This window comes from Xyrauchen texanus, chromosome 26, assembly GCF_025860055.1.
Source record: "Xyrauchen texanus isolate HMW12.3.18 chromosome 26, RBS_HiC_50CHRs, whole genome shotgun sequence".
NCBI lineage: Eukaryota > Metazoa > Chordata > Actinopteri > Cypriniformes > Catostomidae > Xyrauchen > Xyrauchen texanus.
In genome coordinates this window covers 33924844-33946585 of record NC_068301.1, presented here as the reverse complement: position 1 = coordinate 33946585, position 21742 = coordinate 33924844, and the positions used below count along the sequence as shown (strand labels likewise).

General features: G+C 37.7%; 1 protein-coding gene and 1 non-coding gene across 5 annotated transcripts; both read left to right on the top strand.

The window, feature by feature from the left end:
• Window positions 1–6580: 6580 nt before the first annotated feature.
• On the top strand, window positions 6581–21325 carry LOC127619820 (polyadenylate-binding protein 1-like). 4 transcript variants are annotated; one of them, XM_052092829.1, is made up of 14 exons: window positions 6581–7095; window positions 8680–8745; window positions 8848–9034; window positions 11778–11897; window positions 14330–14469; window positions 14556–14650; window positions 14880–15017; window positions 15328–15423; window positions 16526–16772; window positions 19994–20142; window positions 20218–20302; window positions 20390–20520; window positions 20765–20850; window positions 20957–21325. In XM_052092829.1, the coding sequence occupies exons 1-14, from the start codon at window positions 7074–7076 to the stop codon at window positions 20970–20972; spliced, it is 1578 nt and encodes a 525-aa protein (XP_051948789.1). In that variant the 5' UTR covers window positions 6581–7073; the 3' UTR covers window positions 20973–21325. The 4 variants fall into 4 exon arrangements, with proteins under 4 accessions (XP_051948789.1, XP_051948787.1, XP_051948788.1 ...); XM_052092827.1 differs by lacking the exons at window positions 6581–7095; window positions 8680–8745; window positions 8848–9034 and adding an exon at window positions 11490–11646 and having other exon boundaries at window positions 11782–11897; window positions 19994–20127; window positions 20957–21323; XM_052092828.1 differs by lacking the exons at window positions 6581–7095; window positions 8680–8745; window positions 8848–9034 and adding an exon at window positions 11490–11646 and having other exon boundaries at window positions 11782–11897; window positions 20242–20302; window positions 20957–21323.
• LOC127620462 (small nucleolar RNA SNORA5) lies at window positions 15043–15178 on the top strand. Its single transcript, XR_007967735.1, has one exon. It is a non-coding gene; the product is annotated as a small nucleolar RNA SNORA5 (small nucleolar RNA).
• Window positions 21326–21742: the final 417 nt, after the last annotated feature.

Here is a 21742-nt window from a genome sequence, read left to right as displayed (position 1 = left end):
CTGTTTTTAGTTTCTGTTTTTTGTTAACTCTTTTGATACCTAAAATGCATGCGGCTTTAGTTAATCAGGGTGACTGGAGTTGGCTGATCGGGCTGCCTAGAAACTGTCTTTGGAATTTTCATACAGAACACTCAGCATTATTGTTATTTGTTACTGAGGGTGGGAGGAGGGATCTGGATTTCATGTTAGTGGAATTAAAAAAAGATTTAAAACAAACCACATGGACTCGTGTTCTCTGTGTTGCATCCATTCAATGGTTGGGACTGAGAACCAGTTCCACTTTTTATTTATTTATTTTTATGGAACTGTATCCATATTATAAAATACTTTTGGTTCAGAAAACTCTTCTTGAACGTAAATGTTTTCGCCGATGTGGATTGACTACCATACTTCCTGCTGCGCTATTAAGCGGCAATGCTGCCAAGCTACTGAATCTACAGCATGAAACAATAACCGTGTTTCCACTATCGGCCTACTGTGAGTCAGGGTTAACAACTGGCCAGCAAAATCACACCATTGGGCCAATAGCTTTTAACCTCGAGCCGCAAGACTAAAATCGATCTGCATTCCCACCATTGGGGCCAATAGCAGTGAGACCAAATCAATCTGCATTTCCACCATCGGGCCAATATCCCTGCAGCGTTTCCCTTAAACCCACCCTTAATATGCTGTCCTGGTGCCAATGTCACAAGCAAGAGGGAAATGAACGTGGCAGAGACTGAATCTGCCATTTGTTTGCTTATTTTGGTCTTTGCTTGGTTGAAAGCGAGGCCCAACAGAGGCGCTTGGTTGATGGTCCCATGGAGACACGATGAAGCCCCAGAATTGACTGTGGGAACGCAACTGGCCCTGGCACACCCTCATTTGGCCTGGTAGTGGAAATACGATTATTTTAAATCTACGATTCCTGAATTAATTACTCTTCGGAGCCATTTCATTTGAATCAACAGTGTAAGTCCCTTTCAAGGCAAGTCAGTCCACTATGCAGACATCTTGGGAATGCACCTGGGTAGCTATTTACTATGGATACAAGCAGCATGAAAGCACAGCTCCTAACTACTTGAATAAGGAAAGAACCAACCGATTTGGATAAGATATAAAACATTCAAATCAGGAGAAAAATATGACTACAGCAGTATCATAAATTGTGCTTCTTTAGCTCAGCTCGTGCTTAAGAACATTCATTTTTCAGGCGGGTCCTGCTTATATGCAAGTGCATTCTAGGGTGACGGACAGTATCTGAAAAGTGATAATCTCTTTTACCTGTAAGGCAGGACTATCAGTCAGCTCGAGAATGCGAAATATTAAAGGAATAGTTCCACAACGAAAATTGTCATCATTTTTCATCATGTCTTTCGAAACATGTAGGATTCACTTTATCTGTGGAACACAAAAGGAGATAATTTGGAGAATGTGCTGGTGGATGTTTTTATAAAATGACTGAAGGGGTATGGGGTTTGTCAACTGAAAACAGGTTTCACATCAATGATGTCAAATGCCAAAATATTTGAGATTTTTTGTGAATATTTAAATGTTGTTTTTTATAGCAGGAATATAGCACATGAGTCATATGGACTACATTTATTCTTCTCTATATGCCCTTATTTTGTAACTTGTCAGGACCATATTCCCATTCAATTTCACTGTATGGAAATTGGCAACTCAGCCATTCAGCTTATTAACTCCTTTTGAATTCCACAGAAGAAAAAAGTCATTCAGATTCAGAATAACATGAGGGTGAGAAAACGACGACACGATTTTAATTTTGGGTGAACTATTCCTTTAACTATTTAATCCAGGACATGGCTTTAATAGGAAACCTCTGCTTAGGCTCGAAGGGGTGATGGTGGTCAAGGGTTTGTCTCCTCTCAGGTTTAAAATGCAGAGCAGTAAGTGGGACATTTAATCTCAGCGGAAGCTACAGTCATTTGTGTTTGCAGAGGCCTTCGAGCCCTGTACCAGATTTAGTGGACCGAGGAGAGGTGACTTTCTGGATTGCTGACTGAGGCAAATGATGACTAACTCCTGATGTCCTGATCTCTTCAATGTTTTCACATTATGCTGAACAGGCAAAGGTAGCCAAAGTACTTTGCATAAATCAGCGCACCCAAAGCACTACTTCACATTAGTTTCCGTTCTGGATTCTTGACTGGAAGGCACATCCATTGTTTTGTAATTTTGTGTTCATATGACTCATAATTGCTCTTGATTTAGGTCTATACCACTCCTTATCATGGAGCAATGGCACCATGGGCATGTAGGCCTACTTGCACAACATAAGAGCTGCTGACTCATGGGATGGAGGTTTAATCCAACCTGCATCATATGCCAATTGTATTCCCTTCTTTCTCATCAATAATGTCATGTCTTTCTCCATTTGCCTTTTCATAAAGGTATTAAAATCCAGTTTCCACATTGTTGCTTTTTAATAGTATGACCCTTTAACCAAACACTGAGCCAGTTTACATGTGCACCAATACTCTGATAACTCATTTCATAAAATCAGACAAAACAAGAAACCTGTGTATTGGCTACATTAGATTTGAAATAATCAAGTTATTCTCTGTAGCACGGTGATTCTTTGTTGACTGGCAATTTATTGAAAGGTTGGATCACCATTCCACTCAAGATGACAGTCATCAAATAATCATTGTGCTTGTGAAATTACTGGGGAAGCTACTGTGAGAATTCATTGTCTGCTTAATACTAAAAGCTTAATCTTGCATTCTGTAACTTCAGATTAGTAGGATGACTCGATAAACAATACTAGACTTGTGAAACACTCTGCCACTCAACATGTGCTGCAGCCATTTTTTAATTGAGTCTATTTGAATATGTGTCATAATAAAAGTCCCAGCTAACCAGTTCCTTCCTAATTAGTTTCAATCTACAAATGAAAGGTCTATTATTTCTTAAAAAAAAAAAAAAAAACAATATGGTAAAAGTAATTAAATAAGCATGAATACATCTAAACTGTCTTTGATGAGCTACATTCTCTGCTTTTGTCAATCTGTGAAGAGGCATTCGCACACAAATTTACATGCAACTCAAAATCAGGGTAATGGGCAAATATATATACCTTTCATCGAGTTATTCTTACGCCGTTAATTACTTTACTCCGATAAAAGAGAGCCGTTTAATGCTTTACATGACCACGCACGTGGCTCGTTGTGCATGACACTGCGGAGACTCACAGCATTTGGAGGCTCATGCTACTCTCCGCGATCCACGCACAATTTACCATGTGCCCTATTGAGAGTGAGAACCACTAATCATGACCACAAGGAGGTTACCCCATGTGACTCTAACCCTCCCTATTAACCGGGCCAATTTAGTTGCTTGGGAGACCTGGCTGGAGTCACTCAGCACACCCTGGATTCATACTCGCAACTCCTGTGGTGGTAATCAGCATCAATGTTATTTTGAACAAGTATTATCTTAAATTGTAAAACAAATAAAAACTACCTGTTTCCTTAGCCCCATATATATATATATATATATATATATATATATATATATATATATATTGCAAGGTCTATGTGTGTGTTTGTGTGTGTGTAAGCATGACAGCTACATACATGATAATACAACATTGTTTTTTTTTTACATTAAGAATCCATCCAATGTTTTACTTTGTTTTTACAAGTACATCTAATATCTTGTTGTTAAAGAACTTAAACACGTCTGTATCCCTCTATATCTGAAGAGGTGCTTGTAAATGCACCACTGTTCCTCTATAGTTTGGGTGTGTCAGTGAAGAGCCTCAGGCTACAGCTGTGGGATGGGCCCGTGTTGCCATGGAGACAGGTAGACTACACAGAACAACATCGGTATTTCTGGGAGAGCAGATGAGTAATGAAGGATGGGAACCAGACACTTATAGTATTTGACAAACCACACTGTCATGCGAAACAATACATGCGTCTTACTAAATGCTTCCAGAAGGCAACTCTGATAGGGCACACATATATGAACTTCCAGCCCTAATTATAGCCACTGATTTTGAAAAGATGTAAAGTGTGAGATGTAGGACAACACACACACATTATATATATATATATATATATATATATATATATATATATACACACACAGTATATGACAAGAATGTCTCCGTAATTTTGAGATTAAAGACAATATGGGACAGCCAATGTCAACACATATTCAGATCATCACTGCAGTTGCCTGAACATGTTGACCAGTAATTCTCTTACACATAACTGAAATTTTGGATATATATTTGTAATGGACAACAGCGTAATGACCATGAATTTATTTTCAGTTAAGAGTCTGATTTTTTTATTACTGCCTCAAAATAAAATTGATGGCATCTCAGCTCAGTTTGTTGTTTTGCGAGGTCTATGACTCCCCCTGATGGTCAAAAAGACAAATTATGTTCTTCATCATTACAGAAAGGCTGAGAATAATGGCTTGAAATCACTTGTAGTAAAACAACATTTTATGTTTTTAAATAAATTGCTGATTAAAATTGTGAAAAATAAACTATGTGTACTTGCATTTATCAAAGATTCATATCTTGTATCAGGCCAGTTATCACCATTGTTTTTGGGGTTGAAGTGCATCAATTAGTAATAAATTTTTTTTTCTTTTTGCACCCAATTTCTAAATTGACATGAACAAAATTATAAATATAATAATTATTGAATATCTTGTAATTTTCCCATAGTAAAAACATAAAGCTTGCAAGTGGTTAGATAGTCTTTGGTCATTGACAGGGGCTGAACTATTTTTGGGCCCCTAAAACAATTTGTGTTTGTGGTGGGGGGTAATCTATAAATGTTTTTAGATGGATATTTAAAGCTGAAGTAAGTAATTTCTGTGACACTAGTGCCACTAAATCCAATTGCAAAAATAAGCAATGTCTACAAAACAGCTTGTTGAATGGACCCTTTTAACATATATGGGTTGGAAAGCAGAAGAAGAAGCATAGCAGGGCAAACTTGAATGGCAGTAAATGAGAAAGACATTTATTTTTTACATAACTGTTTAAAAACAATCAACAATTACACTTTCACAGCTTTGCAAATTAAGATACAAATATCCAGTATAGTTTTAGTTCCCTTTCGATTCAATTCACTTGACATTGCTGTAAGCACTATAGGGAGTGTCCTTCTACACGACCTTGCAGAAACCCTTATACAATCACGCCAATCCTGTTTGATGTTTAAATCATTTGGGATAGAATTGCTGTATTTTGGATCTTCTATTCTGGAGCTGAATTGAACGTCGCACCAATTTTGTGACTGGTTGTTATGGGGGTGAGGCCAGGATGGGCCAAGCTCCTGATTGGGTGGGCCAGGCCCACCCTGGCCCATCAATGGAGCCAGGCTTGGAGAACGGACTCAATGACTGCTGAGTAGAACTGGATTAGCGCCTGTGCAGGTTGAACTTCCTCAACTGGTGAAGGAAGCTCAACCTGTGCTGGGCCTTTTTCACAGTGGAGTCAATGTGAGTCTCCCACTTCAGGTCCTGTGAGATGGTAGTGCCATAAATCTGAATGACTCCACTGCTGCCACAGTGCTGATTAGAATGGTGAGCGGGGTCAATGTTGGGGTGTTCCTCCTAAAGTCCACAATCATCTCCACCGTTTTGAGCGTGTTGAGCTCCAGGTTGTTTTGACTACACCAATGAGCCAGCCGTTCAACCTTCCTCCTGTTTACAGACTCATCTTCATCTTGGATGAGGCAGATGACAGTAGTGTCATCTGCAAACTTCAGGAGCTTGACAGAGGCGTCCTTGGTGGTGTAGTCGTTAGTATGCAGGGAGAAGAGTAGTGGGGAGACACACATATCTGTGGCGCACCAATGCTTATTGTTCATGTGCTGGAAGTGAATTTCAGAAAGCTGATGATCCACATCAGATGTGGGATCAGAGAGTTGGTTGCAGGATATGATGCAATCCCATGTTGACTGCATCCTCCACAGACCTGTTTGCTTAATTAATTAACAGTAGTATCTGACTTTGATGACACTTGACCAGAATCTACTCATGCTAAAATTAACATCAAATTTTTAATTTAATTTAATTTAATTTACATTTATTCATTTGGCAGACACTTTTATCCAAAGTGACTTACAAAAAAGGGAAAACAAAAGCAAATATTCATTTGAATTTAAATTAAATTTTAAGTTAAAGGTTTATTTGTCATATAGAGACAACACAGCATACTGCAGCACTTGCTGACATGAATGAAATGTGCTATAAATATTCCATTGAGGATCCATTCCATAGTAACTGACATATCTGCAGCATTTATCAGCAGCATGGACTGGAATACGACATTTTATTCTAAACAATAGCATTTTATTATGCTATTTCCCCCGTCGGAAGCCTATAATAAAAAAAAAAAATAATACAAAAAATACAAAAAATATTCAGTGTGCGTCACAAAAATCAACAACTATTCATCGTTTTAAAAGCTGACTACAATATTATCTTACTTCCAATCATCACCGTTGAACATGTGTTGTCGCATGCACAGTGACAGCGCGAGTATGGTGATGACGTAACTGTGGGTATATATGCGACGGCTCTCCCCCTCCAAACTTCTCTCGAAATCCCCCGGCTAACAGAGCTGTGTGAGTGCATGTGTGCTCCAGAGCTTTCCTTGGCACACAATATATAAAAAATACAAAAAAATATTAAAAACTTTTAAAAATGACAAAAAAACTTTCGTTTGTATAATATTTAGTGAATCGGGAGGCCTAGAAACATCGCAACAATCCCGAAGGAGAAAAAATGATAGTTATAACGGATATCTATGAGCTCGCGGAGGCCTAGCAGTTTTACTTGATTCGTTGGTTTCGATATTATTGCGTTTTCAAACTTCAGTCGCCCCAGAGTCAAACGCTTTAGTCGGTCCTGGGACAAATTCTTTTAAACGATAGAAGTTAATCCTCATCTGCGACCGAAGAGAAAATGAACCCCAGCGCTCCTAGTTACCCCATGGCCTCACTGTATGTGGGGGACCTGCACCAGGACGTGACTGAAGACATGCTCTACGAGAAGTTCAGCCCGGCCGGGGCCATCCTTTCCATCCGCTGTGCAGGGACATGATCACCCGCAGGTCGCTCGGTGAGTGGTGCTGCACATGATGCGGTTTACAGTGATGTCACGAGGAGAATTAAATGCAGTGCTGCAGTATGCCGATATATGTTTGTGTATTATTAAGCTTATCGTGACAATATCAAAGCACGGTTTCGGTTAGACAGAAGCCTTGTCATAGCGGTGTTATTGGTCGGTTTTTATGTATTGATCAAATGACTGATTTGCGTGAGAGACTCGATTAAGGACTGCATGCATGTCGCATGGTATGGCATGACAGCATTGACTTGCACATGTCATCATGTGGTGCACGTCTTGCACTTGATCACATTGATTCTGGTTTTTGCCATGCAATACCATGGTAATATCTTTAGATTTAACCGGTCATTAACGTGACACTCTCTTGATAGTTATGACATTCAAAATAAAGCTGATGGAAACCCAAATTATCACAAAAATTTCACCCTCCCAGAATCAGGAAGGCGGGGATGACCTGCTGGCAGACGGGGCTTAGGGCATGCCCTCCCCCTGGGTATCCCGTCTGAGAGAATGAGGGAGGAATGTGACAGGGTGGAGGGCGGGGCCGGGTTGAAGATTTTACACACCCGGTCCCTTATCAGGCAGAGAGAGAGAGTGAGAGAGAGAGTGAGTGAGTGAGTGAGTCTTTTTCGTTTCAGTTTACATTAAAATATTATTTATATTTATCGGTTGACTACTATATATATATATATATATATATATATATATATATATATATATATATAGCACACTTGAAGAACTTAGACTTTAAAGCTGCTCTATTTGTGCTGATCCTTCCAGTTTACATGGCCCGGATCACCACCTGCTTTTGTCACGGATTTAACTTAATGTAGAATTCATTGAGACAGTTTTAATACAGACTAATATAATGCATGTTTCAAAGGGAGATCTATGAACCGTCCACAGGAATATGTCATTCAAAGGAAGAAATTGCTAGATTTACTCAAGTTTTGTTAATTAAATCTTTGAAAGATATTCCGGCCACATATTTGTGTATGAGGAGTTCTAGAACTATTTGCCTTTTTGTGATTAGACAAGAATGTTATAGGGAACAGTTTGAGGCAAAGGGAGAATGAAAGCTCATGAGCACTTAATATCACGAGTTTGTGCGAGTCATTAATGTTGGCATGTAACAACAAAACAAACTGATTAGTCATTTACATGCGTCAGACAGCTCCTTCAAATGGGTGATTCTCAGTGCCATTGCAGCTTGCTGAAATAATCGGCCAAATGGGACAATTTATCAGCTGATGCTGATAATTACAAAATACAGAATATCGGCCAATTTATCGGTTGACTACTATCTATTACTGTTTTTATTGACCTAGAGTTTTGTAATGTTTGGCATTATTTTCCTTTTAAATTCAAATGGATTCCATCAGTTTTAGTTCATGGTTGCTTTACTTCAATGGCCTGAGTTCCACTAGTAATATCAACAATATTCAAAATGTGAGGACATTAAATGTCCCTTTATTGAATTCCTTTCATTCATTTTTTTTTTTTTTTTTTTTTTTTTTTGCAACATTTAATCTCTGCTAGGCCTAGACATAACTTTTTGTATTTTTTAATACAAAGTTTTGTTACAGAAAATATGTCCTCAAAGATGGAAAAAAAAAACCCACCTGCAAATTAATTCTGTAGGTAAATATTGCCCCTTAAATTTCATTTCTGACACTGGCATAGCTTATGTTTCACTTTCAGTTCAGGTTTAGTTGAGTCATAATTCTCTTTTTTAATTTCCAGCTGAACGAGCTCTTGACACAATGAACTTCGATGTCATCAAGGGCAGACCTGTCCGCATTATGTGGTCTCAGCGTGATCCCTCTTTGAGGAAGAGTGGTGTTGGAAACATCTTTATCAAGAACCTGGACAAGTCTATTGATAACAAAGCCCTTTATGACACCTTGAGTGGGGGTTCAATCTTCAGCTGGCTGGCAGGAGCCGCCACTGGCAGGTCACGTGACCTGTCAGTGGATGGCTGGTAGCTGCCAGTCTGAGCCTGGCATGTCACGTGACCTGTCAGTGGCTGGCTAGTTGTCTGGCAGTCTGCCTTTGGCAAGTTTCAGAAACCATTGATTTTTGACAGTGTTTGTGTTTTGTGTTCCTCCCTTTCTAGCTCATTTATTATGCATCTGTTGATATGATTATGTTCTTTAGTATGATTGATGTTTTGGGGACTGTTATCCCAATATAACCAGTCAAATGGCCGTGATCAGACTGGCAGCTTACAGGCGCTTGCTGGACGCTCATCCAGTCAGTCGCGGCTGATCAGCGAGTATAACGCGTTGCCTGACACTCTCACTGCAAGGAAATAAATTGTTTTCTTATTATGAACATAATATGCATTTATTTATTTGTATGATTGATGTTTTAGAGAATTTTATCCCAATTAAAGCAATCAAATGGCCCTGATCATGACATACAAATAAAACCCAAGAAACAAAATCTATTTACAAATAAAAAACAAGAATCAATATAGGCCACTGCTTGTCGCACTAAAACTATTATTCCACACACACACAGTGTGCAGCTGCAAAGGCCATTTCCGCTTGGAATCTGTGGAACCCCTCTGTCTTTCTTAGAATCAGAATGGTTATCTATAATCAAGGAAAAAAACACAGTCATTAAAATCTTATTACACATTAGAATCTGTGCTTTAAATGTACAATTGGTAACTGCATAATTCACACACTATATTTCAAATATCTATCATTAGCTCTTGAATTATTATTGTGTTCTTCACAAAACGTGATTTACCTCAGGTGTCATGACTTCCATAGCATACTGAAGGGCTACATAAATCTGTATTTGATCAATTTAAAGTGTAAATAAAGTGCTTATTATAGCACAGACCATCTCTTTTAAAACATAATGTCCAGGGGTGTCATGAAAAGTAAATGTCTTTATGATAATGTTGCAATACATCTGTGTGACAAACCCAAAATTCACCCTTTACCTTATATGTTTACCTTTTATTTTAGATTGGTGTTTGCGTTCATTCAGAAACGAAACGAGAATGAGAATGTTAAGGTCACAACAAATAATACATTTTTAACTGCCACCATCATTTAGTTACATTATAATGTAATGTTTTGTCTTAAGGTTAATATGTAAACATTACATTGTGCAGATGTTTTAAAGCACCTAACCCGACCCCTGAAACGCAGAGGTTAGGTCATAGGGCAAAAGAATGGGTTGCAGTCAGGAGAAAAAATATGTAAATGTAAATGTACTTTACTTTACTTGCCTGCCATGATTGTGGATTATCATGTGTAAATTCAGAGACCTACTGAACAAAAGTAAATAAGGATACAAAAAATACATTCCATATACTTATAACAATCTGAAACAAGCGACATCATTAATATGAATACATAATCTTAAGTCATCATAATTGTTATCATTTATAATTAAGGTTTCCGGTAAAGTTCTGGAAGTCTGCGATACATTATTTTTGAAGTGGCAACATACAAGGCTACAATTAAGACGAAACTTAGCCTACCTCCCACTTCAGTAAGATCCCATTTTTATTGCCCTGGGTAGTTTATTCGAAACTGTCAAATTCTGATATAGTTTACAATTGTTTACGTAGCATACGTCAATTATAGGCTAAATTCTTTTAATCCCATTTACTGAAGTGGCAACATGCCATACACCTCACAATTCTTTCTTTCAGTCATAAGATACCACCGTTTAGTGGGGTCGGGTGGGTAGGCGATTCAAACAGTCAGATCCCGGCACACACGTGGCGTTACAAACAAGTTTATCTAAATATTTAGTTAAATTCATTATTAAAATATATATATGTATGTAGTTCACAATATAGTTATTGAATATAATTATATAATTAGTGAAAGTGTTTAACCATTAGGGAACAATAGAGAAAGATTCACTCACTGTTAGGCCTACTCTGTGAATAGATGGATACAGCGTCCAGCAAGCGTCTGTAAGCTGCCAGTCTGATCACGGCCATTTGACTGGTTATACTGGTATTACAGTCCCCAAAACATCAATTATACAAAAGAATAGATGCATGACATTATATTCATAATAAGAAAACAATTTATTTCCTTGCAGCGAGAGTGTCAGGCAACGTTATACTACGCTGATCAGCCGCGACTGACTGGATGAGCGTCCAGCAAGCGTCTGTAAGCTGCCAGTCTGATCACGGCCATTTGACTGGTTATATTGGGATAACAGTCCCCAAAACATCAATCATACTAAAGAACATAATCATATCAACAGATGCATAATAAATGAGCTAGAAAGGGAGGAACACAAAACACAAAAACAGTCAAAAATCAATGGTTTCTGAAACTTGCCAAAGGCAGACTGCCAGACAACTAGCCAGCCGCTGACAGGTCACGTGACATGCCAGGCTCAGACTGGCAGCTGCCAGCCAGCCACTGACAGGTCACGTGACATGCCAGGCTCAGACTGGCAGCTGCCAGCCAGCCACTGGCAGGTCACGTGACCTGCCAGTGGCGGCTCCTGCCAGCCAGCTGAAGATTGAACCCCTGCTGGAACATCTTGTCATGCAAGGTAAGACTCTCTGACATGTTTGTAATGGTTTGTTGCTGTGATTTAATGAATGTAGAAAATTGTGCATGAATGCTGTGAACTGTTGATCAGCGAGTGCATGACTTTATGCTTTTGCTCCTGATGTCATTTCTCAAGGTTTTTTGCGATGAGAATGGCTCAAAGGCGTATGGTTTTGTGCACTTTGAGACCCAGGAAGCAGCTGAAAGATCCATTGAGAAAATGAACGGCATGTTACTGAATGACCGAAAAGTGTAAGTGAGCTTGTAGCTTTGTCTTAAACTTGAGTATTAGGTCGAATGAACATTGCTAAAATAAGCTTGAAGTATGTGGAGTAATTGGACCAAATGACATGTAGAAATAAAAAGGGCAATATGTATTGAATATTCATGATGCATTTGTAATGATTTTGCTTGTGATAAAAAATTTTTTTTTTACATTCTGATAATTACAATAATTGTATTAACAATAAGTTTCTTAAAGACTGCCTCTTTAGTTTCAGGACCCGTCTTTTTCTGGTAAATTTTATTTAAAGGTGGGGTATGTGATTTTCTTTTTTGACCATTTTTTCAAAATAACTTGAAATCCTATTCCTAACCCACTTACTGGCTGTAAATTAGAAGCACTGAATGAAAATTAAGCAATTTAATCATCTGTGGAACGGGCAGGACTCGGAAAACTCCAGCCAATCATTTTCAAGACCATCTAGAATCATTGGACAGAAAATGTATCAATCAAACAGTCGTACCATGCCCCCCTCCCCCCACCACCCTGGCGCGCGTGTCCCGTTCGTGCGCATACTCAAAGCTCGTGACCCAGTAACAGGAAGCGATTGTATTTATGTATGGAGAATAGAGCTTTTATAGTGCTAGTGGGGTTGTTCCACATTTCTATGAATCCTGTTTTGAATAGAAGACCGCTGTACAGACGCCAGGGCTGGCTATGTTCTTTTTTTTTTACAGTTATGAGAAAATCAGCTCTACACCTTTCAAGAGTGGTATGCGAACCCCTCCTCCTGCTGTGTCAACAATTTGCTCTGAAAAATTGTCTGACAGGTGAATGCACTGTTTGACTAGTGAGTCTAGAACACTGCTAGAACACTGCGCATCTGAGTTTTCGCTCGTGCATGATTGCGCGTCCATGTTTTTCGAATGGGTGGAGTCAGGGCCAGCGTTGGAGGAGAGAAGGTAGGACCTTAGAGTTGTGTATTTTCAAAATCTGCCGGCCGTTTTGCAAATCACATACCCCACCTTTAAGTGAGCACACCTTTTAATGGCATCTCTGATTTAAATTTGAGTAAAAACTGCATTCAAGTTGGTAAGTTTGATTCATTTCTGTGAATCGGTTCAAAGTTTCGATTTTAATAAATAGTTTCCCAGCTCTTATTGGATGATGATAATGACTGAAATTAATATCTTGTATCAGACATTTTGTTTTTGAACGTTTGGTAAAATAAATATAAATATTGCAGTTTATTACCATGTATATAGGTGAATATAAATGTAAATTATGAAATCTCATTCTAGCCTTTACTTAGTAAAAAAAAAAAAAAAATGGAAAGCATGCTTTGTTTTTATAAACATTTTGCTGTACTTTATTGATTTTGAATCTAGCTTCAGTAATCAGTTTTTATCAAAACAGATTTTTAAAAACCTGATATAGGTTGGTATTCACTTAACTTATGTACTTTTTTGTATTTTAACTTGTTTCTCACCCAAAAAAACAGTAATTTAAGTCATAATCGCAAACAAACTTTGCTCATGTGGTTGTTCGGTTGAAATGATGGTTCATCTGATCGTATAAAAAAAAAACATAAGCCATTACAGAACCAAATGCTTAAAGTATGCCATGAATTTCCTTGATGAGTGCAGTTTTCTTTTGTGTGTTGATGTATTTCCTACTGAAACAGGATCTGTGTTTAGCCGAGGAGACTTAAGAACCGGCCTACTTTTCCACTGACTTGAGAACTGAGTGACAATGTAAATGACGACGTTACTACATAAAAGCCCACAAACAAACAGCACATTGTGGATTTTTAAGAAACATTTTTAAAAACACATTTAAATCTAAAGGAATTTTTAATTCTGCCTCTGTTTTTATAATCTGCTTCTGATGCAACCATTAAACTTTATAATGAATAAAGCTATAAAATATTTCAGACTTATGGTATTTGTAAATAAATACATGTAAAATATTAAGGCTGGAGTTCGAGTCTTGTGACATTAAAAGTAATTTAATTCAGCGTCTTCATGCCATCACAAGCTGTTTTTAAAGAAATGATTAGGAGTTATTTAAATATAACAAATAAAACTCAATCAATTCACATATGATATTTGTAAATACAATTATTTTATTTTAGACTTGGATCAGTGCAGATTAATGAGAAACAAGCATGATCTGTAAATCAATATTTGTAATCACAATACACTATACATGAAGAATAAAAAACATGTACTTGTGTGGTTCATCCCAAATATGTGAAGAATATCCTCTGAAATAAACTGCCTGGAATGATAAAATCCAGCCACTTTCATTCTATCCAGTTCCCTTGTTCCAATCAAAAGTGATCATCCCGATGCCCCAGTGCCCAAAGTGGGTTGAAATCTATGACTGTGCTCTGATTTAAAGTCCCCATTGATAATTTCACAATTGGGGGCCATTCATTTTTCTTTTCTATTGCTCTCAGGTTTGTTGGACACTTTAAATCTTGCAAAGAGAGGGAGGCTGAGCTCGGAGCAAGAGCCAAAGAATTTACCAATGTATACATTAAAAACTTTGGGGAAGATATGGATGAGGACAAACTCAAAGACATCTTCAGCAAATATGGTTAGCTTTGTTGCACTTCTCTGTTTTGTACTTGTATATTTATTCTCTTTATGCTTCTACATTTTACTGAATTCACATTTTATTAGGTACTGCTATGAGCACCCATGTCATGACTGATGAAAGCGGAAAATCCAGAGGCTTTGGATTTGTTAGTTTTGAGAGGCATGAAGATGCCCAAATGGTCAGTCTAACTTAATTCGGTAAAAGTAATATGATTGACTGGATCTGTTGTTAACCTTGTGAACTGCTTCCTGTCTACTTAAGCCTCATTAGCTATTTTTTTTGTAACACTGTACATAGGAAGCAATCCTGTGTGCCACAGAAATGCTCACAGGAGGAGACTGCTCACTAGCTTTTTCTCACTCTGTGTTTCCTGGAGTCTTTACACTCTTTTTGCTCTCATTCATCAGGCTGTGGATGAAATGAATGGTAAAGAGCTAAATGGAAAACTCATCTACGTGGGTCGTGCTCAGAAGAAAGTGGAACGTCAGACTGAGCTCAAGCGCAAGTTTGAACAGATGAAGCAGGATCGCATGACTCGCTACCAGGTCATTGATGTTGAATTCTGACCTTTGCAGCCCTGTCAAATTCAGTGCTTCCTCCTCTGTGGACTGTACTGGCCAAAATGGCTGCAACAGTGAATTTGTAGTCTATGGGCCCCATATTCTTCCATAGTAGAATCTGGGGATAGAAATGACTATGTACAATTGTTTATAGAAAATGTATTCCCTCCTTTTATGGTGCTTTATTAGACCATGATTTTGGTCATAAAAATAATTGTATAGTTTTTCTTTGAATCTAGGAGAAGCAAATATCCTCAAAGACGCAGTTATTGACAGTTTTTTGTTGTTTTTACAGGGCGTCAATCTCTATGTGAAGAACTTAGATGATGCTATTGATGATGAGCGTCTCCGTAAAGAGTTCTCTCCCTTTGGTACAATCACCAGTGCCAAGGTATGAGTGACCACTTTTACATGAATTTAATGGTAAAAATGGTTTATTCCAGAGTTTTTGCATTAAGCAACATTCTGAAACAACATGTAAACAAGAAAGCCAATTTCCTTATACTGTTTTAAGGGATTAAGAGAAAGCGGTTTAACACACCCAGGTTTCTCCCGAAAAGAAAGTGGCTTAATGTGGCCATGTAAACACTTAAGCGGAATTCTAACAGGTTTTTGAGGAGTGTGCGAGGAACAGACCAGATAACAAATGTCAATGTATGGAGCCCAACAAGTCAACACAGCAGAAATAACTTTTCTTGGAGTACGATGGGAAAAGCACATGAACTATATGCATGTATACAAACCAATTTTAAATATATACATTAGTCAAAATATGCACTAGTACACTGGGGGAATTCCAGAGTTTTACATAAGAGGGAAACCCCATTATTGCTGTGCAATTCCGCTGCAGGTTGCTATAGAAAGTTAAGAAAATAAACATGGCACAAACGGCAATAACTGTGGAATATCTGTAAATAAAGTGAAGCAACGGGGAATAAAATAGTATTCCTCAGATACCGTCTTTGTTATTACACAAGCGAAGCAGGGAAATTATTTTGCTCTGGAGAAATCTGCTTACTGACCGAGACGCATGTATACAGGAGTAAAGGGTACGAATGTAAACTGGAATGCCCCTTTCTCGCAAAAAAACTATTTCTGGTGTCCATGTAAACATAGTCAGTGTGAACCTTCATTGACCAATTGGATATTCTTTATCAAATCTGAATCTATGCATGGTTTTCTTTGTCAGCATGAAATCAGAATTAACCTATTTAATGTAATGCAGGTTCCTGGTTTTATATTGCTTGATCAGTCCACGTTATTACAAATAAAGTTTGTCTTTTTGATCTATCATTTAAAAGCTAATAACCATCTGATCTTATTTTTTTTAGTAATAGCCAAATAACCTGTTTGGGCTCTGTTGTTGTAGGCGACTGTTGTTGGTTGTGCAACCTTTCTAAAATCTTCATGTATTTTCATGTTTGCTTTTAAAGTTTTCTTTAACTTCCCTTTTTGTGGACAAAATATTAAAACCCTTCTCTCCTCTGTTACAGGTCATGATGTGCGGCGGTCGCAGTAAAGGCTTCGGTTTTGTCTGTTTCTCTTCACCTGAGGAAGCCACTAAGGCAGTGACTGGGATGAATGGCCTTATTGTGGCCACTAAGCCGCTGTACGTGGCTCTGGCTCAGTGTGAAGAGGAACGGCAGGCCCATCTCACCAACCAGTACATGCAGAGGATGGCCAGTGTCCGTGCAGTGCCAAATCCTGTTATCAACCCCTATCAACCAGCACCACCATCAGGTGATTACAGTCATTACAGCGGAAACAACATAAAATACTTGTCATTGTGGGGTATACAGATAAGCGTAAGACATCATTAGAGACTATAAAGGGTCTACTTTTATTTGTGTACACTCACAGTAACAAAACCTTGTGCTTTGTAAAATAAAGAAAATAAAAAGGGTGAGCTATAAGCAGTCTCTGTGTAAACGAGCAAATATCTGAAACATGTCAAAATGTTGAACTGAAACTCTGCGAATACTTATCACACAAACATGAAACATATGTCTAAAGAAAGCTTAAAATATCTCCTCCAATGTAATCTGTATGAAACATTTCTCCTGGCTCAAATAATTATCTGTAATATCACACTCACGGGCAGAGGGCGCTATCAATGCAAATGCTGAACGCCCCCGACTGTGCCGTAAAAACAAAGTTCATTCACTTTTTTGCGCATTTGGAAGATCGCACGATACACACGTGAGAACTCCTGGATAGTGATGAAGAGTTCAAATTTTCCTCAGTAGAAGAGCGACTTGCCAGCCAGGATTCAGAGTATTGAAATTTGAAATATTAGTCATAATAGGTTTATTATACTTGTTACTTGTAACAAGTTTTAGTTACATGTAAATGTTTTGGCTAAAGCAGTTATTTAAATTGTATGCTGTATGATATAAATATGATATAAAAATAATATGAATGTTTAGAATATATTTTAACTAGTGTTTATTCTGCCTCATTATCATCAACAAAGCTTGTGCTTGCAAATATCTGTTCGGGAGTAAATGAGTAAAATACACTTTAAATATGCCCATGTTAGAAAATCTGCATCTTATAATGATTTCTGAAGGCTCATGTGACACTGAAGACTGCAGTAATGATGCTGAAAATTCAGCTTTGATCACAAATTGCATTTTACAAGATATTCAAATAGAAAACGGTTCTTTTAAATTGTAAAAAGAGTTCACAATATCACTGTTTTTAATGTATTTTGGATCAAATAAATGCAGTCTTGGTGAGCAGAAGAGACTTCTTTTAATGATAGTGTAGGTCTAAAATTAAGTAAAGTCTTTATGTAAAGAAAATATATAGTCAGATTACTTCTTTTAACTTATCTTTGTCACATTCCTCACTGATGGGCCCAGGGGAGGGTCTTTGTCTCCTCAGGTGTAAATTACGTCAATATTCAAGATAATTCACGCCTCCTTGCATATGACCTTTCTAACACTAAAAGTGTCTTACAAAAGTTCAATTACTATATTGTTTTGTATGAATGAGTGATCAGGATGGTTTTCACATCATTTTGTAGCAAAAATTCTAGGCTACAAGATCCAGTTCTCAAAAGGCTTGTGGACAAATGTTTAGTATGTGTTATATGGCTTTATTTTAGTGACTTCAAAAACCATGCATGTACACACATGTTGCTCACATATTATTGTAGCCCAGTTTGTGCTGAATACAGTGTTATCAGACTTTAGCCATTAATATGTTTTTAAGCAACTGGAAAAAGCACAAATGTCAAGATATGTCAAAACTTCTCCAGGGCCCAAAACACCCTCAGACTCCAGAGGGTTAACACACTGAAGTTTGCTATTCTTTGTTAGCTCAATATTGATACATGTCATACAAAAGTGTAAGGTCACATCTGGGAAAATCTGGGATGCAAAATCCAATTTAAACCTGCTGGAAAACAAGTTTTAGAAACAGGCCTATATGTAGAATGGTTATATTAACATAGAATGGATGGGCATCGAGGGGCAATAACATATTATGGAGGGGCGTCGACTGGGGGGGGGTGATAAAATGATGATACAATTCGACCCTTAACATGCTTTTGGGTGTGGGGGCATAGTGTAAATTGAGGGTGCAAAGCCCATCCCAACACCCCCCTAAGTTCCGGCCCTGTTTAGAAAAGGTGTGTGTGTGTGAGAATATCATATTTAATTAATTAATTATCATTAATGATTGAATACATGGATTTGTTCATTTTTAAAAAGCTAAAATGTGACTAATTATATTAAAGAAAATATAATTAGTAGAGCTGTCAAAATTAACTTGTTAACGCATGTGATTAATTCAAAAAGTCTAACAAGTTAATTTTTCTTAACTCTTTCCCCGCCAAACACGGAATTTTCCGGGTTTTATGAAAAAACGCTTCCCCGCCAAACACGGAATTTTCCGGTTATCCGTGTTTTAGGTGGTATACGGTAAGGAAGACCCGCGCGCATGTTTTGAAAGAGTACGCAACTCTTTGATCAAAGAAACAGACTGCGATCGTCTCAAACGTGAAGAAGTGGAGTATTGAGAATGTAGCTCAAAATATGCTGAATATCCTTGCGGAAGGAGACCTCGTTCTACTGCAAAAGTTGTGGTGTCCCCTTACATCCTGGGAAATGTTACTCCGTGTACCACTCAAAAGCAAATTACAGTGCCTAAATTTGATATATTTTACATATATTTATAATTTTAATTTATTTTTGGAAGGTTTTATATATGAAGGAAACAACATTTGAATGTATTCAGCTTGAAAATGCACTTGTTTGATAAAAATGCCTTTTTCTCAGCTTTTTGTCTGAAATGTTGTTTTTGACAAAACCTACCTCTGTTCAAGTGGCAATAAAAAAAGAACAAATGAAGATAAAATAAAATCTTTTTTTTTTTTCCTAAAAGCAGAGGCTCAGATCTTTATTTTGATATATAGCATCTTCATATATTCATGGAAGAAAATATTCTGCGGGCCATTAACATTTAGCGAAAATGGTCAAAAGCCCTGGCGGTGGCTGGCAACTTTTTTTAAAAACGCTGGCGGGGAAAGAGTTAATAGCGATTAACGCATTTAACGTTAACATGGCATAAACACTTGTTGGAAGGGTGAAACCTTGAGTTGTGTCCATCTGGAATCTGGAGAACTTTTGATAGAAATCAAGTATTTTTCAGCCTGTGTACAACACATTTTAATTACCACAGAAGCAAACAAACATTTTCACTATCACCAAAACGCAGAATGAGAAGTTTATGTAGTTTTTGACAGACAGCACTAATAATTTGTAAAATTAATTAACAGCATTTAGCTGGGAGAGAATGTAAGCAAAAAGGAAACTATTACTGAAATATACCCATATAAATTGATATTGAATCAGAATAGAATAGAATCGAACAGCTTATGAATTATTTATCTTATTTACCATATTTATCTTATTCATTACAAGTTTACAATGCTTAATCTGTCTTTCTTCTCTCAGCTGCTCAGACTATGAGTCCACGGGCCACAATTGCAACAACCACAGCAGCTGCGCCTCAAGTGCGTGGCGTACCTCAGTACAAATACGGATCTAGTGCCCGCAACTCCCAGCAGCACATGAACACACAGCCTCAGGTCATTATGCAGCAGGTAGCAGCTCTATTGAGTCTGACCGATAAGATGTGATTTGTCTTGGTATAAATTCATTCGGTCTCTTAATGTCAGCCTGCTGTGCATGTACAAGGACAGGAGCCCCTGACTGCATCTATGCTCGCCGCTGCTCCACCACAGGAACAGAAGCAGATGCTGGGTAAGGATTCCACCTTGGGTTTCTGCTTTTGATACTTTACACTCAGTTTGTTAGGCGGAGAATGGAAATGATTTTATTTTCTTCCAGGTGAGCGTCTTTTCCCGCTGATCCAGAACATGCACCCCAGCCTGGCTGGCAAGATCACTGGAATGCTTCTGGAAATCGACAACTCTGAGCTCCTCCACATGCTGGAGTCGCCTGAGTCTTTTCGCTCCAAGGTCAGATTCATTGCTTTCCTGGTGTACATGTAAAACTAAGCTGTAGTGATGGAATTTGAATGTTGTTTTGAAGAGTATGGACCAGGTGTGAGCTTGCTGATAAGACTGTATCACAAAATGCTAAGATAACACTTCTTTCTATTGCATTGTCTTTGCTGACTGCATGCAAAAACATGGATAACAGCATGACCAATTTAGTCTACCTTATGAATTAATGACTCTTTTTGTGAATTGTTTTAAACAGGTTGATGAGGCGGTGGCAGTAGTCCAGGCTCACCAGGCTAAAGAAGCTGCTCAGAAAACAGTGTCCAACTCTACTGGCGTGCCAAGGTAAAGGATGTTCCTTTTGTTATCAGTGGTCTTTCACTCTGCTTGTGTCAAATGTTTACTCTGTTTAAGTGAGAACTGGAAGTTCATGATGTCTCTTGTTTTTCAGGGGTGTTGAGCCTTGAAACTTCACCGGGAGGAAAATGTAAACATCGCAAAACATCTAAAAACAAGATTTAAAAAAGTAATTGCAAAGAGCCAGGTCTAGAGAAGAACGTTTTAGGCCTAGTTAGGTATTTTTTAAAAGGAATAAAAAGTGTAAAACAGAATAAAACAAGAAAGAAAGAAAAGTTCCACTGTATCGAGAAAACAGCCGTAAAGCATTCCTGCTTTGTTTTATTTGCTGTTAAAAACAGGCTGTGTCATGTTCTTTGAAAGGAGGTGGGAACTGATAACCATCAATGTGAAATTTATCTTAAATGAAAAATGAGCTTGCTGAAATAAAGTTAATTAAAACTCAAAAGAGTGAGTGTCTGTCTTAAGCTACAAAATCTCAAAAGTAGTGATTTGGGATGCAAAAGGAGACCTTGTTTTAAAAGTTATGTTGGACTATAAACTGGAAAATGAGGTTTGTAAAAATGTACAAGCGGTCTTGTGATGTTTAAGTAAAACATGACTGGAAGAAAGTCTATGTAGGCACTGAAAAGGAAGATTATAAAACTGCACTGGAGACGAGAAGTAAATGGACACTGTTTTCAGCTGCAAAGATCTGTGAAGCTTTTTTTTTTTTTATAGAAGTGATGTTCATTTTAACGAATAGATGGAATACATACATGTATGGAACTATATTAATAACAAATATCTGAGACCAAAAAAAAGCACACAATGAATTGCACTTAACTTCCATTTTTGGAATGCAATTTATTATGGTTGTATATTTAAGCTGTGAAGATTT